General features: G+C 42.6%; 1 protein-coding gene across 1 annotated transcript in view; it reads left to right on the forward strand.

Moving 5' to 3' along the window:
* Positions 1 to 23,191, forward strand: part of rhobtb3 (Rho related BTB domain containing 3) — a 145,607-nt gene that overhangs the window by 7,729 nt on the left and 114,687 nt on the right. The window contains exon 3 of the mRNA XM_068029003.1: positions 7,039 to 7,231. Within this exon, the coding sequence (XP_067885104.1) occupies positions 7,039 to 7,231 (193 nt within the window). The remainder of the gene's footprint in view (positions 1 to 7,038; positions 7,232 to 23,191) is intronic.

The following is a 23,191-nucleotide window of genomic DNA, read 5'->3' on the forward strand; positions in this document are numbered from 1 at the left end:
GAAGATCTTTATTAATAGGATCATTCATCATCTGTTTGTATCAGCTGTGGTTCACTTGGTAGCACACCTGCCTCTAGTTTGGAAGGTTGTTGGTTCAAGTCCCACTGAAGAGACTTGAGCACCAAAATCTAGGCTGACACTCCAGTACCTCAGGAATGCTGCACTGTTGGAGGTGTTGTCTTTCAGATGAAGCCTTAAATCAAGGCATTGTTGGGCCTCTCAGGTAGACATAAAATTTTCCATGTTAGTATTTGAAGAAATATGGGGGTGCCATCCCTGTATCCTGGCCAATATTTATCCCACAATTAATATCACAAAAAAAAACACATTATCTGGTCATTATCACATTGCTGTTTGTGGAACCATGCTGTATAGGAATTGGCTGTGGTATTCCCAACCTACAACAGAGACTACACTTCTTCAAAAAGTACTTCATTGAGACGAGGAAAGGTGCTAATTAAATGCAAGTCTTTAAAAAAAAATTTGGAATCATTTGTTGATTGATAGAATATTAGCTAACCAAAGTGATGCCAAGAGTTTTTTTTTATGCATGAAGCAATGCCATAATTCTTTTACAGATTTCATTTTTCCTATATGGCAAGTACATATAGCATGTCTCTAAGACTGCAGTTATACTGTCAGTTTCACATCTATGCAAACCAGTTTTGGGAGCGTAGCAACGCAAATGTGGTAGTATAACTTAGAAGTTGACTCTCAATATGACTCATGAGTACATAAAGCCAAGTATATGAGAGACCCTTTCCCATTGAAAGGCATTGATTCAGCTATTGCACTGCTGGATGAATATTATGAGTTGAAATCAGTACTATACAAGAAAGGATAATTGTGAGGTTTCTTTAAGATTGGTGTAATTGACATTTTGATGTTAGGACAATACGGAGGCTATTGCTGTCTGTTGTGTATGGAGGAGGGTGTATGTCAACTTCTTTTGTAAAAAGTCAATCAAATATTCATCAGTGGTCAGGGCATTTTTTAAGGTAGCATTGCAGTTTCCCTATTCTATCTTCCACATGGTACAGGGATTTATACTGATAATCATAATTTTCTTTTCCTGGGATTGTTTAGTAAAAGATGTGTCCATCATTCTTTTATAGGGTCCATGGAATTTAAATACAGTAACTCCTTTTAACCATCTTGTATGGCTGAAAGCATTTGTATGCAATTTTGAGTAATCTTTCCTATTGGTGCTTAATAGGGGCAATGAGTCAGCCAATTCCAGCCATCTAACGTTGATGGACTTGCTTTGACTTTCTGTTCAAAAAGCTTTGACTTGAAATGAGAAAGAATTTAAATTATGATTTGTGAAGATGCTTACTTTGCATTTCTTTTTCCTGAAGGTCCATAAGAACAAGATTTTGGGAGTGTTTGAAATTGAGCCTCAATTTTATGTATAGTGGTTTTCATAGATTGTTTACTGTGTGTTTTACAATATGAAGCATTTGTAATTAATTTAGCTGAGAATTATCTTGAGTATCACCTTCAGGGCTTCTGGAATATAATTGTCTTTTAAAACATCATCATTTCTGCCCACAGAGAATTGATCCTACTGCATGAAGGATTCATTCCTATGTTACTTTCAGTGATCAGGGGATTCTAACCTATAGTCAGTTTATTCCATGTGGGAATGAAATTAGAAAGTTCTGTTGTGCCAGTGTCAACAGACACTAAGCTTCCTACTAAAATGTTCCCAGAATCTAAATTGAGCAATCTCCAGTAATGACACAGCCACATATCTCCTATCATTCCTAAACTCCAGATTTTTTGTCACTTATTGGTAATGAAGGTCATTTGAAAATGGCAATCAAATCATTTAACTTCTAGCAGCTCTTTTCAGAATCAGATCTACCACATTTCAGGGACCAAATTCGATATGACCTGGAAATGGGTGCAGGGATTGCGATGTGTGCTGAACCTCGCCCGTTGATTGCTCTGCAGGCAGCATGTCAATTCCATGCTCCCTACTCATTTCTGTGATTTCATTGTCCAGCCAGTGGTAACCGTGCTCTTGATCGGCTGGACCCATCAGAAGGGGGCTAACATGGGAGAGAGCGGGCTCCAAGGTTTTCGGACATTACACTGAAGATTTTGGCAGAAAGCAGTGAGAGCAGATAGCATGGAGGTCAATGTCAGAAGTCAAGACCCGAGGACCTGCATGCAGTGCTGCAAGAAGTCCAATGACCTCACATGAATGGTCAAAGTTAGTGAATGCATCTTCAAATGCCATATCCTACCAACTGCATCACTAGCCCCAGACACTGCTCAACTTACCACACACATTAATCATCTAACGACAATCAGGACTCTTACTTGCCATTCATATGCTACACTACACCCTTATGCACTGAGTACTGCTGCAGGCCTCACATCCATGTCTCACAGCTTGCACACACTGCTAGCTACCCAACTATGACAGCCTCTTCATCCAAACAGATTGCACAACATTGACTGATACTCCTCCCTCTTAGAGGACAAGATGTGTACAAAAGGAAGGAGCAAGAGCTGACTGGAGGGGGACAGGTTCATTAGCATGTCCTAACTCCAATGGAGGGGATAGTGCCAGTTATTATTGGAATGCCCATTGCTGAAGCCATGGCCAGCAATATGGCTGAAAGCATAAAAGATGATGGTATCCACATACCTAACCCTCCTTCTCACATCCCACCTACCCCATATCCTGTACTCTCTTCTGATTTACAAGCTGAACATGGTGTAAGCATCCATCTTTTACTTTCCCTTCCAACCCCACCCCACATTCTTACCCTTGTCATTTCTCCTTGCAGATAGCCCAGAAGTGCAACCTGGCCAGGCAGTGGAGGAACAGTAGAAAGACAGTGATGATGAAGGTGCACTGTTACTCAACTTCACAGTCTCAATCACCAGCTCAGCTATTGACACTACTCCACATTTTCATGCTTCTACTCCTCCTCATCATGCCCCTGCTCCTCTGCTGCTCACCGTTAAGCTGGAGACAAGACCTGTCCCCTCACAGTGGCGAGGTTGTGCAGCATGCTGCAGCCAACGACAAATCTTGACGCCCACTCTGCTGAGTACTGCAGGGCTCCTCCAGAATGGTCCAGGCAGTGGAAGTATTGTTTCAGCATGGCAATGGTCTGCTGTATTGCATTTTGTGTGGCAGCATGGCTTTCAATCTATACCTGCTGCACACGTGTGCATGGATTGTGCACCTAAGTCATCAGCCATGTAGTAAGCGGATAGTCCTTGTTGCCCTGCAGTCACCCTTTGGTTTGCCTTGGTAACTTAAAAATGCAGTTCGTACAGTGGACTACCACAGAGAGAAAGTTTCATGACTATTGCCAGGATACTGATCATTGATTTGCATGACTCGCCGCATGTGGTCGCACACTAGACGATTCCAGTATATGGCAGAGTTGTCATGTGGTGCCCCAAATCATTGTGTGTGCATTTGTGGCACTGTGCACCATGGGAAGCCTACAAAGTTGCGTGCTCACTCTGCCTCCTGCTTTCTGGCACGAGAGAATGAAATTTAGTTAGCTCTGTTCAACAAGAGTGCCTCAGTGACCTCCCTCACACAAAAGTGGATGGCAAAATGTGAGATGTTGCAAATATCTCCAGCTCCAGCCCAGAAGGACCTAGATACATAAATGTTCGTTGACATGGTCACTTTTACAACCATTGGCAATGTGGTCCTTGCCCTGCTCTGAGGTTGCAGTTGTGGCTCCAGCAGGTGGCAGCTTTCAGTGAGAATGTCCTTACTGAAGCAGAGACGTCTCACACATTGTTCCTCCCTGAGGTTCATGTTAGGCGAATTGTTCCCTGAACATCCTGGGTGAATATGACCTCCTACTGAGAGTCTGTTTTCCCTTTCTGCTCCTCCCTCTTTGGGCAGATTGTCCTGCTTTGCATGGCCTCTGTTCATTCTTCAAGTCATGCTGTATTCTAAAGGGAATGCCTACTTCTGCACACAAGTCTGGGAGCAATTGGCTTGTGCAGATACCTTGAAGTCCTTCAGCACATGCCACACCACACCCTGTAGACTTTTGTAACTTTAACCAACTGTATCAAGCATCAAGCAATTGTAGAAGTGAAGCAATAGCCAGAAGTAATCAATCAGCAACTAACCTATAAGTAGTTGATGATCCCTGTAAATAGCATTGATGAAGAGGCCTTCCAGCTGCTAAATGTGCTTTCAGCTGTCTGAGGTTAAGAGAGGCCGTTAGGTGGAGCACTGAGCTTCAAAACAGCACCGCTTTTTTTTCCAAAATATACTTTATTCATAAAAATCTGTAAAAAATACATTACAAAACAGTTCAATACAGCACCAAGTTGACAATACAGAAAGTGCAAAGGAGATCAGTTTCCTTCAATACAGGAGTGAGTTGCCTCACAACCCTTCCATTTCACTTTACATGCCATGTACATTTTGCAGAAAACCCATATTTTCTGGATACAGCCCAAGGGGTTTTCCATGGATCCAGCCCCTCGTTTCACTTTGGTGGGGGGACCTTACACTGTGGTCTTTCCCCATTGAGCTTTTACTGCGGCTGCCCCAAGCTTTAGTGCATCCCTCAGCACATAGTCCTGGACCATGGAATGTGCCAGTCTACAACACTCGGTCGTGGACAACTCTTTGCGCTGGAAGACCAGCAAGTTTCGGGCAGACCAAAGGGCATCTTTCACCGAATTGATGGTCCTCCAGCAGCAGTTGATGTTTATCTCGGTGTGCGTCCCTGGGAACAGCCGGTAGAGCAAAGACTCCCGTGTTACAGAGCTGCTTGGGATGAACCTCGACAAAAACCACTGCATCTCTTTCCACACCTGCTTTGCAAAGACACATTCCAGAAGGAGGTGGGCAAGAGACTGTTGCCCAGCTACCTCGAGGGCAGTGTGCGGAGGGGGTGAGACTCCGGGCGTGCAGGAAGGATCTGACGGGGAGGGCTCTTCTCATCACCAGCCAAGCTACATCTTGGTGTTTGTTTGAAAGTTCTGGTGATGAGACATTCTGCCAAATGACTTTGGCAGTCTGCTCGGGGAATCATCCAACCAGATCCACCATCTCCTTTTCCCGTAGGGCCTTGAGGACATTCCATGCAGACCACAGCCTGATGGATTGGTGGTCAACTGTGTTTTCCCACAGAAACTTTCCCACGAAGGATAGGTGGTACGGCACAGTCCAGCTGGATGGAGCGTTCCATGGAAATGTGGCCAAACCCATCCTTCGCAACACTGGGGACAGACAGAACCTCAGCACGTAGTGACACTTGGTGTTTGCTTACTGGGGCTCTACGCACAGCTTGATGCAGCCGCACACGAAGGTGGTCATCAGGATGAGGGTGACGTTGGGTACATTTTTCCTGCCCTTATCCAGAGGTTTGAACATTGAGTCCCTCCGGTCCCAGTTCATTTTGGATCCCCAGATGAAGTGGAAAATGGCTCGGGTGACCGCCAAGGCGCAGGAGTGGGGCATGGGCCAGACCTGCGCCACATACAGCAACAACGTGAGCACCTCGCGCCTGATGACCAGGTTCTTACCCACATTGGAGAGAAATTGCTGCTCCCACATACTCAGTTTATGGTGTACCCTAGCTACTCGCTCCCTCCAGGTTTTGGTGCACGCCCCAGCCCTTCCGAACCATATCCCCAGCACCTTCAGCACCACTATCATCAAATCACTGACTGATGTTATGATCTGCTTGTTCTGCATACTTCAGGTGGTCATTCACTGTGCCTTCACTAATATCCTCACCAATATGACGGTTGACCCGATTTGCCCCTAAAGTGTGCGCATTTGCTGCAGATGCCATTTTGAACCTCTGCAGACACTTTTAGTGCTCGAAAATGGATGCAATCAATTCCAATTTCTCTCCAAAGTCATATTCCTTTATTCTAATCCAGTGGAAATGCAAATCTCAACTATTTAGTGTCTTTTGATCACCAATGATTAGCAATTACTTGATTGTTTTACAAGTATATTTGCAAAGTTTGACAAATTTAATGTACATTTTGTAAACTAACTGTTGAAAGCTCCAAAAATTCACATATGGTCAAACGCTATTCTCAAGGAAAATCTGAAATTCAGATCAATTTAAAGTCCTGCACTGAAAGGCGTACAGATTCTACACCAAGAAGTCCAGATGCCTGAAATATGGCCACTGCTCCTGGTGCTTTTCTGTAACTTACTCATCTTTCCCTGGCTACTGGATGGGAATAGTCAGAAGAACATGTCACAAAAAACAAAAAGTAATGGAAAAATTGTCTTCCAACCGCAGCATGATGTGGAAGCAGATACATTGGCCATTTGTCTGGGGAGCTATGAGATCCTTTGTCAATCCACTGGATAGGTTATCAATCTCAATAACCCTTCTGGTAGTTACAAGATTTATTGTTTTATGTTAAGGAGTGTTAATAAACATTAAAGAGGCCATAAAACATTAAGTTGTTCTGATGAAAGATCACTGACCTGAAATGGTAACTGTTTCTCTCTTCACAGATGCTGCCTGACTTGCTGAGTGTTTCCATTATTCTCTTTTTATATTAAGTCTTAATTGTTTTACCTTCAGTAGTAATAAATAAAGTCGAACTATATTTGTTATAAAAAGTTACATAAAACAGTATACATAAAACAGTATCACCATTTAATACTACCAATAGTGCTCAGCTACCAGGTTGCCCTTTATTTTGCAGTATTGGGATACTTCACTTCAATGCTTTATGAGTGGTATCTTCTATTAGATGATTGCCATTGAATAGTATTGTGTGTGCCTGTATTAGGGAGGGAGAATGGCGAGGAGTGCAGGCACTCAGCTGCTATAAAGAATTCTGAATGTGACATGATCAGGTGATGTTGGAATCCTTTCTAATCCTGTACATAATTAAGTTAGCAGTGCTGACTTGCAGTACATTGTGGTTAACCACTCTTGTGGTTAAGAATGAAAAAATATTTTGGAATAGAGCAATTCATGGAAAGATTCTAACTTCCCGATTACATTTTGATTTCTCAATGTCACTCACTGAAAGTTCTCATTATCTTTTTGTTAGGATTTATTCGACAATGACTGGTATAGATCACGGAATGTGGTTGGGCTGGCAGACATCATTGTCCTCAAATATTCTGTCAACGACAAAACCTCATTTCAAGAAGTGAAAGATAATTATGTGCCGATGATCAAGAGGATACTTAACCAGTGGACAGTTCCAGTAATAGTTGCTGCTGTTGGTGCAAGACAAAATGGTGAGTAATAAAGTTTGTGTACATATCTTTCAAATCAATATTGGGAAAATAGTGTATGATGGCATGAGTTATTTCCTGTAACAGTCATTCTTTCAATGTAATGATTCATAAGTATTAAATTAGTCAGAAAACAGGCCACATTTTATTAATATTCTTTCCTGCTAATCTGTGTTACTAAGCCATTTCTCCAATATTTACAATTTCCAAATCAGTAAAGGTACACTTTCTGCTGATAACTTAGAAAACAAACATATTGCATGGTGTTGTACAAACCCGACAGACCAAGATGGTCTCCAGTTTGATCCAGGTGTATTGAATTAGCTGATCTCAGCCAAACTGATGGTGAGTACTACATTGGCCACAGCATCTCTGGGCTAAGAAAGTGGGAAAAAATTAGTCAGGGCATTTTCTGCTGTCTATTGTCCACTGACACTTGCTGGCAAGAATAAGTATGTGCATGTATACTGGAAAATGAGAAGTACTCTCTCATAACAGGACATATTAGATTTAGTGATGAGTAATTAGCCTGAATTAGTCAATAATCTAATGGTAATGCAATAGCTAGCTTACAGTGACCGTGATATGATTGAATTTGATATTAGGTTTGAGTAGGGGTGGTTTGAATCATGAGCCAATGTTTCAAATTTAGCTAAGGCTGACTTTGGAGCAATGTATTAGGAATTGACCACAATAGACTGGGCAGAACTATTAGTGGTTAAAATTACAGATGAACATTGGGAGCTGTTCGAAAATGTATTTGGTAAAAGACAAAACCCTGCACTTACCCCTGAAGGGGAAAGTCCTTATGTATGTAATTAAACAATCTTGATCAACAAGGGAAATGAGATAATATAAAACATAAAGAAGGGCTTAATACAAAAGCAAAGATCAGTAGAGATCCTGTGAACTGGGAGTGATATAAAGAACACCAAAGGGACACAAAAGGAATGGTAAGAACTGCTAAAAGAACCCATATGGTTTTTAGAAATTTATTAAGGGAAAGAGAGTAGCTAAGACTAGTGTGGGCTCCTTAATGACACATGCAGGTGATATCGTAATTGGAAATTAGGAAATGTTAAACTTGCTAAATAGCCATTTTGTATTGGTTTACACACCCCATAAAGGCGGGGCTAAAGTGTGGCGAGTCGAAGAGACTTAGCATTTGGCAGGAAAAAAGACAAAAGCGCAAGGGGAGAACCAACTGTGTAACAGCCCCGACAAACAAATTTTTCTGCAGCACCTGTGGAAGAGCCTGTCACTCTAGAATTGGCCTTTATAGCCACTCCAGGAGCTGCTCCACACACCACTGACCACCTCCAGGCGCTTACCCATTGTCTCTCGAGATAAGGAGGCCAAAGATATAACACAGTAAAGGATATGGATTGAACACCATATGCCACCATTTGTCCCTTTGAAACTTTATGTTCCCATCTGAACTAGTTACTATCTCCCCTAACTGTCAGCAAACTTGGATGTACAGCTCTCTATTCCTTCACCAAGTCATTTGTAAATGTAATGAAAAGCTGAGGCCTGAGTACAGAATCCTGGGGGACATCAATAGTGGACACCAGGGAAACTAAAAAAAAATTAAGGGGATAAGTTAACTGTATGTAGATGCTTTGGAGAGGGTGCAGAGGAGGTTCACCAGGATGTTTCCTGGTATGGAGGGCGCTAGCTATGAAGAGAGGTTGAGTAGATTAGGATTATTTTCATTAGAAAGATGGAGGTTGAGGGGGGACCTGATTGAGGTGTACAAAATCATGAGAGGTATAGACAGGGTGGATAGCAAGAAGCTTTTTCCCAGAGTGGGGGATTCAATTACTAGGGGTCACGAGTTCAAAGTGAGAGGGGAAAAGTTTAGGGGGGATATGCGTGGAAAGTTCTTTACACAGAGGGTGGTGGGTGCCTGGAACGCATTGCCAGTGGAGGTGGTAGACGCAGGCACGATAGCGTCTTTTAAGATGTATCTAGACAGATACATGAATGGGCAGAAAGCAAAGAGATACAGACCCTTAGAAAATAGGCGACATGTTTAGATAGAGGATCTGGATCGGCGCAGGCTTGGAGGGCCAAAGGGCCTGTTCCTGTGCTGTAATTTTCTTTGTTCTTTGTTCTTTGTATTTAATATGACTAAAAAAAAAATGGTAATAGAGGAATTAATGAGATTGTAGGTAGATAAATATCTAGGACCCAATGGCTTCCATCCCAGGGAATTAAAAGAAGTAGGTGAGGAAATTGTTGGTGCATTGGTCATGATCTTCTAAAACTCTCCTATGCAGGAATTGTTCCCTTGGATTGGGAAACTGCCAATGTCATTCCATTATTTAAGAAGGACCTGAAGGGGTGGTAGAGGCAGGAACACGCACAACATTTAAGAAGTATTTAGATGAGCACTTGAAATGCCATAGCATACAAGGCTATGGGCCAAGTGTGAGAAAATGGGATTAGTTTGGACGGGTGCTTGATGGTCGGTGCAGGCGCGTTGGGCCGAAGGGCCTGTTTCTGTGCTGTAAAACTCTGTGACTCTATGAGTCTAAGGGTAAAAGAGATAAACTAGAAAATTATAGGCCTATTAGTCTAATGCCAGTTGTGGGGAAGTTACTAGAATCTGATATTAAGACAGAGTGATTGAGCATTTGGACAAATATGAGGTGATCAGAGAGAGCCAGCATGGATTTGTGAAGGGTAAGTCATGTCTAAGAAACATTGTTTAATTTTTTGAGGAAACAAATGTGGTAGATAAGGAATGTCGAGAGATGTTATTTATATGAACTTTCAGAAACCTTTCGACAAGGTTCCGTAAAAGAGACTGTTAACAAACAGGAGAGTGCATGAAATTGGCTTAGATCGAGGATTGGTTAGATTACAGGAGACTGAGAGTAGGGACAATGGATATGTACTCAAATTGGCAGGATGTGACTAATGGTGTCCTTCAGGATTCTGTACTCGTGCCTCAACTTTTCATTACATTTACAAATGATTTGGGTGAAGGAATAGAGAGCTGTATATTCAAGTTTGCTGATGGTTAGATGACACAGTAAATAGTGTAGAGGGAAGCAGAAAGTTGCAAAGGGACATCGATAGATTAACTGAGCGGGCACAACTGTGGTGTATAGAGTTCAATGTCGGAAAGTATAAGGCCATCTGCTTTGGTCCTTAGATCAGAGTGTTTTCTAAATAGCGAGAAGTTAGGAACTGTGGATGAGCCATGCACAAGATTTAGGAGCCCAAGTGCAGAAATCACTAAATGCTATTGGACAAGTAAAAAAAGACTTGCAATTATATAGCACCTTTCATGACTACCTGCCATCTCAAAGCCCTTTACAGCCAATGAAGTTAAAGCATAGTCACTGTTGTAATGTAGGAAATGTGGCTGCCAATTTGCACCCAGCAAGCTCCCACAAACAGCAATGTGATAATGACCAGATTATCTGTTTTTGTGATGTTGATTGAGGGATAAATATTGGCCAGGACACCAGAAGTAACTCCCCTGCTCTTCTTTAAAATAGCGCCATGGGCTCTTTTACATCCACCCAAACAGGAGATGGGGACTCAGGTTAATATCTCATCTGAAAGACAGTGTCTCCTACAGTGCAGTATTCACTCATTACTGTTCTGAAGTGTTAGCTTTGATTTTTGTGCTTAAGCCCTAAAGTGGGACTTGAACCCAAAATCTTGTAATTTAGAGGTGAGAGTGGTACCAACTGAGCCACAGCGGACACTAGAAAAATAAATAATTAAAAAGGCTAATAAAATGTTGGCCTTTATCTGAAGATGGCTGGAATAAAAAGTGGTGTAAGTTATATTACAGCTGTACAGCTGGATTACTGCATTAATTTCTGGACATACACCACTGGAAGAATTATTGTTCTTGGAGGGGGTGCAGGACCAATTCATCAGAATGATACCAGAGCTAAAAGGGTTTTTAATTATGAGGACGGGTCGCATAGATAGGTTTGTATTCCTTTGAATAGAGAAGATTAAGGGATGATATAATTAAATTGCTTAGGATGGTTAAAGCAGTTGGTAGGGTAGATAGAGAGAAACTATTAAAGAATGAATTTTGCAAGAACTGTTCTTCTGAATTGTAAAATAGAACTATGGGGAATATAGTTTCATAAAGCTAATGTAGAGCATCATTTTAATATCTAAGAATCCCTGTACTATTTATAGGCATAAAAGGTATGGTAGTGAAATGTAGGAATAATGATTCGGAGCATGAATTATCAATGTAATAACGTATTAAAAGGCAGAGCCAATAAATCATTGCATAAAATATCTTTAACATAGCATTTTGTTAACCCATGGGAAATGTATTTAATCTGTTCCGATCTGTGAATTTAAGATTGGAAGAATCATACTAAATCAGAAATAATTATACAATTAAGGTAACAAAAGTGCGAAGTACAAAACTGGCAGCTTTTAAGTTTTTTTTTACTAATCCCTTCAGTGACATCAAACTTGATTAAAGTTTGACAAATTGTCTGCTGGATGGCATTAAGACTTACTTAGATTTACACAATTCTTTTCCTTTTATGCCATTGGTAAAATATTACAACAAGTGTAGCTTAATTTAAGACAAAATCATAATTATTTAGGGACATAAAATAAGTGTTTAATGAACCATAGTGTTTAAATTACAGTAAACTTGCTGTGCAGTACCACATAGGATAGCTTATGATTACTGGTAATGACATAAGCTTGACTAAGCTATATGCTAAATGTTTACACCTGTAATTAAATGCAGATTTAATTATTGTACGAAAAAGAAAATCAGGTGTTTTGCCAAAGATCATTTCCACCCGCAATATTTTTAATCATTGGGACCCCCTCAAATCATCAGTTGTGTAAAAATATGTTTAAACATAGCAAATCTTTCAGTGGCTATATGGTAAGTTTAATTTCACAGCAGCTCAAAAAGTACAACAAAATTATCAATTATATGCAGTTGTTAAAAATTATCCTGTTCTTCCCATGGTGGAAGCGAGGGTGTTCTAGATTTAAATTCCACATTCAATTTGACATTTGAACTCAATTTTCCTAGCCTGACAAGTTTCACCGATTCTTAATCAGGCTATTGGATGGACTTCCAGATTACATACAACAAAATACAATTCATATAGACTAGGGAGACTGCAGGCAATCAAGGCCAAATGTAGTCCTCAGCTGAAGTGGGGTTAAAGGCCAGGGATATTTGGACCAGGACACGCACATATAGTTCAGTTGCCATTTTAAAGTCATATATTCCACCTTTAACTTTTATATTTGTATTACATTCTCATATGTCCTCATTATTATTAATCATTATAATCAAAACTACTTACCACTGGCAAGGAAGGGATAGGCAATGGGAAAAGGAAGGAGAGAAAGAAGAGGGGACAAGAAGGATCAGTTTTAGAGGCAGTAATGTGAGGAGCTGATAAAATTTCCTATTACAATTCATTCTTAGTATTAAAAACTGTTGTCACATTAATATGACATGCACTTCCACCCACCAAGCTTATCAGTAATTGTGCATGGAAGCAAGAAGAGATAGAAGGGGAAGGCTCATGTCTATTTATTTTCAGAAGTGACAGAATAAATTAGAAGGTGAAACATTCTATAAAACTCTGTATAAACTGTAAAACAAAATGGTGAGGGAAAGGTCAAAACTCGAAACTAAAACTACCCGCAGAAGAAACAATATGAAGATTGGAGGCTCCGAAGATATTCAGAGAGGGACCCTAAAAGTATTGACACACTGAGCACAAAGCCACTCAGCAGCTAGATAGTGTAATTACAATGTTACAAGCTTAAGTTGGCCAAACACATTATAGTAGGAATTTATAAAGTGAAAAATTGGCACAAAAAGTGTGACAAAAATGTGACAAAAGGAAGTCAAGTGGTCCAGAGGCAGACAGGAAGTGTGCAGATGTAAATTTTTAATATATTACATATAGATTGGTCTTGACAGCAGCAAAGAAGTCTGCAGTAAAGTACAATGGACTAAAAGTAAATTTTGATGGCTAAAATGGATCACGTCATTGAATGATATAATTTTTAAAGTAAATTACTTCTTTTAACTATCGCCTTCCATTTTTAATTGAGAAACCAAATTAAATGTCAAGGTGCGTCATAAGAACATAAGAACTAGGAGCAGGAGTAGGCAATTCAGCCCCTCGAGCCTGCTCCGCCATTCAATACGATCATGGCTGATCTCATCTCGGCCTCAACTCCACTTTCCTGCCTGTTCTCCAGAAGCAATGGTTAGCTGACACCAAGCTTTAGTGTTAAAAGTTTAAATGACTGTAGATCAGGAATGTACAAGTCTTTTGTCTTAGTGGGTTCCCTTGTACAATAGCATGGAGGTACAGGATCTGCATATGAAGTTCAAATCAGTGTTCCTGTTAATCTGCATGTATCTTAAGCTGCAGATACAAACAGATCCTAACATACAAACATACGAATTAGGAGAAGGAGTAGGCCACTGGTACTTGAATTTGGGATTCATTCATCCAAAAGGTGACAGTGCTAAAAACAGCCCCTTTGAAACCTGCAAAATTCGAAGAGCACAAACACAACTAAGAAATAATGCAAATTGGACTGAGTTGCCTGGGCTCTGAAGACCAGATTGCCATGGTTCAGGGGTTGCAGTTTTGGCATCTCCGTTCTATGTTAAAGGAGAAAGGGAAGATGGGGATGGGGGTGAGGGGGTGGAATAAGGAAATCCAGTGTCTTGACATTCTGGAAAAAAGTGAATTAAAGTGTGAGTTAGTGTCTTTCTCCAATGAATCCAAAAGAAACATTGTGACATGCTGTAGCAAGTGATATGGTTAAAGAAAGAGAGAACTTGTATTGGTCTAACGCCTCTTGTATGACATCCCAAAGTGCTTTACAACCAATGATTAATTTTACAGCACAGACACTGTTGTTATGTAGGCAAGTATGCATGCAGCAAGGTTCCACAAAGAACAAATGAATGATTGACCAGACAGTCTGGCCAGGAGTTTCCATTCGGTTGCACTAGTTTTTTCAGTGCAATTTGGCCGAAATCAGCATACCAGCACAAAGGATTATTAAATTTTAAACACAATTTGCATTCAGTTTCCACGATCGTTTGCACTAGTTTTAAAAACATCATGCTGGAAGCGGCCACACCCAAATTGGCTGTGCCCCAATCACCATTGGGAGTTTCATCTAATTGTGCTTGTTTGCAGGCCTTCATGGAGGCTTTAAAAATTAAGCCAGTTCTTTTGGGTCCAAGGACTAAAAGGTCCATTTTAAAAGCTTTTAAATGTGATTTTTGTCTTAATTTACTAAGAAACTGACTAATATAGTCCAATATAACTAGAAAGTTGTTTTTTGTATTTAAAAAAAAATTCAATAATTTAAAATCAGGTTATTCAGGGATTGTGGATTGACACTGTAATTTAAAATGCTTATTTTAAGCTATTTCAATCCAACGTCACCAAGTTATCAGTTTTAAATATATGAAGGAAAATGTTTTAAAGCAAAATTTTAACTAAAAAATTGCTTTCTAAAATGCCACCCAATTGTGTTGGTTCATGGCTAATTTTGCATTTGGTGACATGCAAATGAATTTGAACAAAAAACTAGGGGGAGAAAAGATATTTCAAAATGGGTGCAATTTGCACCACAATCACCAATTGTGCCCAAAGTGGAAACTCTATCCCTCTGTTTTTTGGGGGTTGATTGACAGATAAAAATTGGCCAGGCTACCCTACGCTTCTTAAAATAGTGCCACGGATCTTATATGTCCACCTGAGCAGGCAGACAGGGCCCTGGTCTAATGTCTCATCTGAAAAGCAACACCTCTGAAAATGCAACATTCCATTTCAGTGCTATACTGAAGTGTTGGCCTAGGTAAGTAAGATAAAATAAATCATAATTGAACAAATATGAAACATTTTATTATTCTATAGGTAAAGTGGCCAAATGATTGAAAAAGAGGGGTGAAAGTACAGAGACAAAAATGACTGGAGGCTACTAGTGTGGACGTTACATTAAAGTTCATGTTTAGTATACCATCAGATCTAAATAGTATTTTAGATATGGATGAGCACTTCCTTTCCATTGAACATTAGGTTGAGCACTATACAGGAGGCTAAGGGCAAAAATAAGATAGCTCTTTAAGAGTTTAGGTGAACAGGCTTTGGGATTGTGAAATGAGCTGTGGGGAGGATCTTAAAGAAAAGCAAGAGCAGGTTAAAAACATTTTTTACAAGACTATTTTAAAACATATATAGATGAAATAGATCATTACAAGGACAAAGGAGAAGAGTAGAATGACCAAGACCATAAATAAGAACAGCATAATAACAAAGTCTAAGAAGAACAGATACAAAAACTATAATGAAGGCTGGGAATCATCCAAAAGTCAGTTACGGATAACTAAAACCAGCATAACATTGTAAAGGAAGAAAGAAAGGTATAGGGCTGAATTTTACACCACCCCAACGGGTCGGATGGTGGCGTGGGGGCTCCGGGAGGCCTTCCCACCCCGCTCCCGACTCCGGCCAACTTTATGGCGGTTGGCGGGGGGGCAGGAATCCGCCCGCCCGCCTGCCCCAGGCCAATCAAGGCCCTTAAGTGGCCACTTAACAGCCACTTAAGGGCATTCGCCCGCCTCCACAGGTATTTTACCTGTGGCAAGCGGGCGTGCTGGGGGTGTGAAAGGCTGCCCAGTGATAGCTGCCGGCCTTTCCACGAGTTGGGGGGGGGGGTGCCATGGCTGTCGGGCACAGGGTGCCCGAATGAGGGGTGCCCCCACCTCCTAACCCACCCTGCGACCCAAGACACCACCCTCCCCCCAAACGACTACTCTTTCTCGCCGCCACACCCGACCACCGCCACCCCCCCCACCGGCGAGGCAAGCCCAACTTACCTGAGGACCTGGCTCCATGGCGTCGGCTGGGCTGCAGTCCCAGCTGTGGCCACCACTCCCGGTGGCGCTGCTGGGACTAAGAGCTGTCAGCCCACTGATTGGCCAGCAGCTCACTGAGGCGGGACCTCCTCCCTCAAGCAGGTGGAAGTTCTGCCTTGGCACAATTAAAGCCCGGGGACCCGTAAAATGCAGGTCGGATCCCCGGGCTAGGTGGAAGTGGGTTCACCACCGACTTTTACATCAGTGGCGAAGTCCCATCCGCCAATGGTAAAATCCAGCCCATAATGTACAGCAGGAAGAGGGATCCAAATAAATACTTTAGCTATTTTAAAGAGAGACAGAAGAGCTTAATTTCTTATTGGCAATGTTCACATGCAAACTGTTAACTACATTCCTGTATTTAAAATAAATCTGAGTAAAATTGGTACCCACCAAAGATGAATACAAGCAGTCAGCATTCATTGACAATGACTTGTGTTTATATAGCTCCTTTAATGTAATAAAACGTTCCAAGGCACTTCACAGAGGCATTATAAAACAAAATATGACATCAAGCCACATAAGGAGATATTAGGTCTAATGACCAAAATCTTGGTCAAAGAGGTAGGTTTTAAGAAGTGTCTTTAAGGAGGAAAGCGAGGTAGATAGGCAGAAAGGTTTTAGGAGGGAATTCCAGAGTTTAGTGTCCAGGCAGCTGAGGGCACGTGGACCAATGTTGGAGTGATTAATATCAGGAATGCTCAAAGAGGCAAAAATTAGAGGAGTGCAGATATCTCAGAGGGTTATGTGGCTGGAGGAGATTACAGAGATCAGGAGGGGCCTGTTTAATCAGGAGCCAGTGTAGGTGGGTGAGCACAGGGGTGAACATCATTTGGTGCAATTTAGGTCATGGGCAGCAGAGTTTTGGATAACTTCAAATTTATGGAGGGTAGAATTTTGGAGTCTGGCCAGGAGTACATGGGAATAGTGTTACGGCCACGTGGTGTGACGTGGATGGTTTCCATTGTTCAACTCCCCACCTGACTGCAGTAAGTGTATTTGTATTAGCGTTAACCCCTTGGTGTTTTATTTTTCAAATAACCAGAGAGCGACACGTTTTCTTGTAGATTTTTAAAACAGAAAGTTCAATGTTCATAGATCGATATGCTTTATCCCGAAATTGTTGCAACCGCATCCACTCACACATTCGCTCGCACGCGCACACACACACACACACACACACACACATACACACATACACACACACACATACACACACACACATACACACACACAAGAAACAGATAGAGAAGGGAAAGAGGGTGGTAGTTTTAGTGAAGAAAGGTTACGAAAAACCTGTTGAATTCTCTTGAGAATCAAGTTCTAGATGGATGCAGGCTTGAGATGATTGTAGATTTCTCTCTTGATTGAAGGTTCTGTTGAAAATGGTGACTTACTTCTGGCTCTCACAGCTGTATAATGTAGATGTTGGATTTTTTCAGCAGGGCATGTGCTTTCTGGCTTGCTGGAATTCCCGCTGTTACAAGTAGCTTCACCTTTTGGGTTAGTCCCTCTCTCTCTCTGGCTATCTTTTTTTAGGTGAAACTGTGTCACTTTTCACCACCTGGTAGGACACATTCTCCTCTCTTTCTCATGGTGATTGCACAATGGCCCAGGATGTGGCTACTTCTCAACTCCTTTGTTTCAGAAGAAGACATTCAATTCTGGAATGTTTTTAGGATAGGTGGAAGATGAGTTTCATTAACAGCTTTTGGCTTTGAAGATTTGTCCTTTGTCTTTGTAAGACTGTTTGAATACACAAAAAGCCAATCCCCTTTTTCTTCAGTGGCCATTTTGGACCATTGCTCACTTTTTAAAATAAAGGTTGATTTTTTTCCAAGGCAAAGTCCATTTTTCATAACTCTTCAGAGTTAGTCTGTGATTGTTGTTTCATAGCACTTCTGATGCACGTGCCAATAGTCAAGTCTGGAGGTAACCATGAAATTTGACAATCAGAGTTTGTACCCTAGGTGTTAAAGACTTCATGGATCCTTTAGGAGATAAATTATGTAAAAAATAAATTAAAAGGTCAGGAAATGGCAGATGTCTTAAAATAGAGGGCTGAATTTTATTCAGGCGCTGCGCTCCGTGGCCCTTTGAACTCAGCGGGGTGCCCGCATTTAGAGGTGGCAGCCGAGCCCTTGCAATATTTTGCGCGAGCTCATTAGCATCACTGCGCCGAGCTGCCCCCCTCCCCCATATTACGTGGGGAGAGGTGGGACATCTGGCACAGTGAGGAACCTTTTGACAGCTGTGTAGCAGGTGCTGGGGCCGTATTTAAAGCGCCCGAGTACCTGCTTCCTGACAGCTGTCAAAGAAATACCTCACTATTGAAGAGTGGGGCAAAGCAGAAAGTGCTGAAGAAATTGACACTCTCCCCACATACAGAGTGACTCGAGTGCCATTGCTCCTTCAATGACAGGCAATCAATGGCACAGAACTGCCAACCATTACGGAGGGCGGAATCGCAGTGGCTCCCTTCCAGTATGCAGAGTGAGACCCCTGAATATCCCCCCTCCCTCCCTTCCACAATGCAGAGTGAGACCCCTGAATATCCCCCCTTTCCTTCCAGAATGCAGTGAGACCCCTGAATATCCCCCCTTCCCTTCCAGAATGCAGAGTGAGACCCCTGAATATCACCCCCCCCTTTCCAGTATGCAGAGTGAGACCCCTGAATATCCCCCCTCCCTCCCTTCCACAATGCAGAGTGAGAGCCCTGAATATCCCCACTCCCTCCCTTCCAGAATACAGAGTGAGACCCCTGAATATCCCCCCTTCCTCCCTTCCACAATGCAGAGTGAGAGCCCTGAATATCCCCACTCCCTCCCTTCCAGAATACAGAGTGAGACCCCTGAATATCCCCACTCCCTCCCTTCCAGAATGCAGAGTGAGACCCCTGAATATCCCCCCCTTTCCTTCCAGAATGCAGCGTGAGACCCCGGAACATACCCCCTTCCCTTCCAGAATGCAGAGTGAGACCCCGGAACATACCCCCTTCCCTTCCAGAATGCAGAGTGAGACCCCGGAACATACCCCCTTCCCTTCCAGAATGCAGAGTGAGACCCCCTGAATATCACTCCCCCTCCCTTGCAGTATGCAGGGTGAGACCCCGGAACATACCCCCTTCCCTTGCAGTATGCAGGGTGAGACCCCTGAATATCAGAAATTACCTTCTGCCCGACAGCCGTCCGTTCAACGAAAAATCCGGAAGTGTGCACAAGAGATGGCAGGCTGCATAATCTGCCGAGGTAAGTACTGTTTTACATATTGTAATTGGGGTGCTGCCGCTGAGTGGCGAGAGGGCCGCACCGAGCTCTGCCTGCTGCCAGTAATTTGTGGCGTCGTGGGTTGAGGCAGGCCTCTCCCCCGCAGAAATTTACCGGCCCCTGTGCCGTGACCCACGGCGTCGAGGGGTTGGTAAAATTCAGCCCAGATCTTCAACATAAATCAATAGAAAATAAACATTGTCATGCTAGGCCCCCACCTGCCAAGAATGAGGCACATTAATTTTGTCATGAACCTTGATTTTAAACTGTTACTGGAGTAAAGAAAGGACTTGTTAAACAGATCAGCCGTGGCTGGAAAATATATTTGCATATTAACGGTCAGTGTTTCGAAGGACAAAGCAGCCATTCCCTGGCATTCAATTCACAATGGACTTTTGATCGCCAGACGTTGAAGGTGGGGGAGCTCGCATTCCAGGTTGACTGCTAAGATGGCCGAATACACAAACGGACATGATCAAATCAGCTAGTCACATGACTAAACTGCTGGGCAACCTGAGTTTTTGAATTTGTACAAACAATTTGGGCAGAAAGCAGTTTGTTCCCGGATTGAGAAGATCTCTCCTGTCTGCTCCCATATCTTTCTCACAAGCCTCTGAATCCACTGAAGACACATGAACCCCAAGAGAGAAAAGTCTCCTACAGTGACAAGGTTTAAGAAGAATTCTGGGCCCCAACGAATAGCAAGATTTATCTACAATCAAGGACTCTTCAGTGAGCTTGAAGAACCGTAACAACAACTCTTCAGATATTGCCTCAAATTTTTCCACTTCATTTTTCTTCTGTTCTTTTCTGTCTCTTGCATGTGTGTATTGTGTATACATACTAGCGTGGGCACGTCGTGTATCCGTAGGCATTAACCGAATTAGAGTTTAAGTTTAATAAATTTCAACTTTTCTTCGAAGAAAGCCTGTTTGTGCTGGTTTCTTTGCCTTAGAATTGGAAAGTGGTGAATAAGGATTCACCAAGTGGGAGCTAAAAACACAATGCGTTTAAAAATAAAACCCTGTTCCAGTAAGACCAGGTGAAGGCTGAAAGGGAACCCTAGACCTCTTTCTCACCTGGTCATAAAAGAAATTTGGGTGCTAGCATCCGGAATTATACCCACAGACAAACGAGAGAAATTGGAAGTGGGAAATCAAAATGTTCCCAATCAAGAAGAGCAAGATTTCAATACAAGTTTTCTTGTGGTTGTGTGTGCTTGAATACTAACATGTCTGCGACTGAAGCTGGTGGCTCCCCAAGCCAGAGTGAAGTAACTTGGGATAAGTTTAAAAACACTGCCTATGAAGGAGCAGAGAAGCAGTCCTGGGAGAGAAAGGAAAACAGGAGACACAAGCGGCCCTCCTCTGGCCAAAAGGAAGGTGCTCTGATCAAGAGTGAGACCCGGAGACCTGTGTGCTTCCATTGTAATAAAGAAGGGCATTTAAAAGCTGACTGCTGGAAACTAAAGGGAAAACCTGTAGGTTTAATCAGGGCACATCCACTCAGTGAAGACAGGAACCTGATGGAAAGCACAGCAGAGAAAGCTGTGACTTTAACTGCAGTAAGAGTAAGACCCAGGAAGTTTACGGCTGCAAGAAAATTTAATAGGATTCCTGAAGGTTATCAAGGTTTTGTGTCTGAAGGCAAAGTAACCCCATACCCCTCGAGTGGACAAGCAAGCCCATAGTAATTCTCAGGGACACAGGGGCCTCTAGATCCTTTTTACTGGGAAAAGGGTTGACCTTTTCCCCAGGGAGTGCAGTGAACACCAGAATCGTGGTGAATGGTATTGGAGGGCAGTGTATGACTGTACCTGTACATCGGATGCACCTGGAGTACGACCTAGTTTTGGGACCGGTGACCGTAGGGATTGTTCCTAGTTTGCCTGTGGACGGGGTTGACCTGCTGCTAGGTAATGATCTGGTGGGGGTGAACGTGGTCGCCCCCCCTAGTAGTGAAAGAAAGACCACAGGAGGTCAAGAGACAGGGCAGTGGCGGGAGATGGACTCCTGCAGTTTCCCTGAATGTGTAGAGGATCAGGCCATGATCAAACCAGCTCCCCCCAGAAGAGACTGCATTGGCACTGCAGGCAGATGACCATGAGGTCTGCCTGTCCACGACTTTCTTTGGAAAGTTAGGAAATCCAGGGAATGAATTAAATGGACTTTCCCTAGCTGAGGCTCAGCGACCAACCCAGTATTGTGAGAGGTAGCACAGGCTGCCAAGTCTGAAAGTGAAGCAGAGGGAGTCCCTGATTGCTACTATTTAAAGAATGAGGTACTGATGAGGAAATGAAGTTCTCCTCACAGACCTGAGAGCAGGAAGTGGACAGTAGTTCACCAGTTAGTGGTGCCACAGATGTACCGGTGAGAAATATTAAGAAGGGCCCACGAGACTACAGTGGCTGTACGTGCTGGTATACGAAAGTCCAAAGCCCGCATAAGACAGCCGTTTGACTAGCCAAATTCCACAAAGATGTGGTGGAGTACTGCAGGAGTTGCCACATGTGCCAGGTTGAGGGGACACCCCAACCTACAGTGAAACCTGCACCTCTAAGTCCTGTACTGGTATTAGGAGGCCCCTCTAGTAGAGGGTTGGTGGACTCTAAGGAACCTCCGCCAAGAACAAAAGGGGACAGGCAGGCACAAGGCTGGGAAAAAGTTAGACAGGGAAGGGGAAAAATTGACCAAGAGGGCAGGTTAAAGGAAGTCCAGGGGGAATTCTGGATGAAAACTCCTACTGTCCGGTCAGCCAACCCCTAAAAATGTGAAAAGTTAGACCTCACATCCTCCAGTGTAAATGCAGGCACTAGAAGCACCCCAACGGAGTTGCTAACAGCATTTACAGGAACCTGCACAGACAAAGAAAGACCTCTAGGGGGCAGAGAACCTGTGAAGATGATGCCTCACCTAGTTGAAGTGCCACAGGGGAGTGCGGTAGAGTCTGCACAAATACCTGCAGGCAGGAGTGTCCTCTGGGACAAAGGGAAGATTAGTAAAGTATCCTCCAGCACAACCCGAACTAAACAGAAACTACCCATTCCCCCTTTTCAGACCTCAACAGGAACAAAGACCCTAGGCAGCCATGGAAATGGGCCAACACAAGAGAAATTTCCCCCAAAAATGAAACAATTTTTTAATAGGATGCCAAAAAGGGGGCAATTGAAGTAGCATTGGCGCCAAGAGAGGACAGGCTGCAATAAGTTTTAGGATTTATGAATGAATGGGAATGAATAAGAGAAATGCATGGTTTGTTCTGTATCTTACATTTTTCTCTCGACCCTTTTAATGAAATGCGACTTTTCTCAAATCGAATTTCAATCTGCTGGGTTTGGAGGTGTCATACAGGCCCTCAGTATCAATGAGGAAGAAATGTCAGGTTAAAACATTATGTGCTATCTATAATAAAAAAACTCTTGCATATTTTATTTTAATTCCTCTAATCCTCTCCCAGTCACTGGAAAATAAGTCATAGACTGCTCTCGAGATAAAAGGAAAAAACTGGAAATAATGGAGAAAATACTGGGAATACACATGAGACTGTCAGAATCTGAAAAAGAAAAGGACAGATTAACATGTCAGTTATGGATCTATCTGCAGAACTGAGTTCTGATGTGGGGGTCACTACCCATATTTTTAACCTGTCATTTCAACTGTCACTCTTGCTGCTTAATACCATTTCTCCACTTAATTAAATGACTTCTTTGTCATTCTTCTTTCCCAACACATGTCCCCTGGGTATTTACAGGTGTCTAAATAGGAGAGCCCC

Source organism: Heterodontus francisci, chromosome 4 (assembly GCF_036365525.1).
Source record: "Heterodontus francisci isolate sHetFra1 chromosome 4, sHetFra1.hap1, whole genome shotgun sequence".
Taxonomy (NCBI): Eukaryota; Metazoa; Chordata; class Chondrichthyes; order Heterodontiformes; family Heterodontidae; genus Heterodontus; species Heterodontus francisci.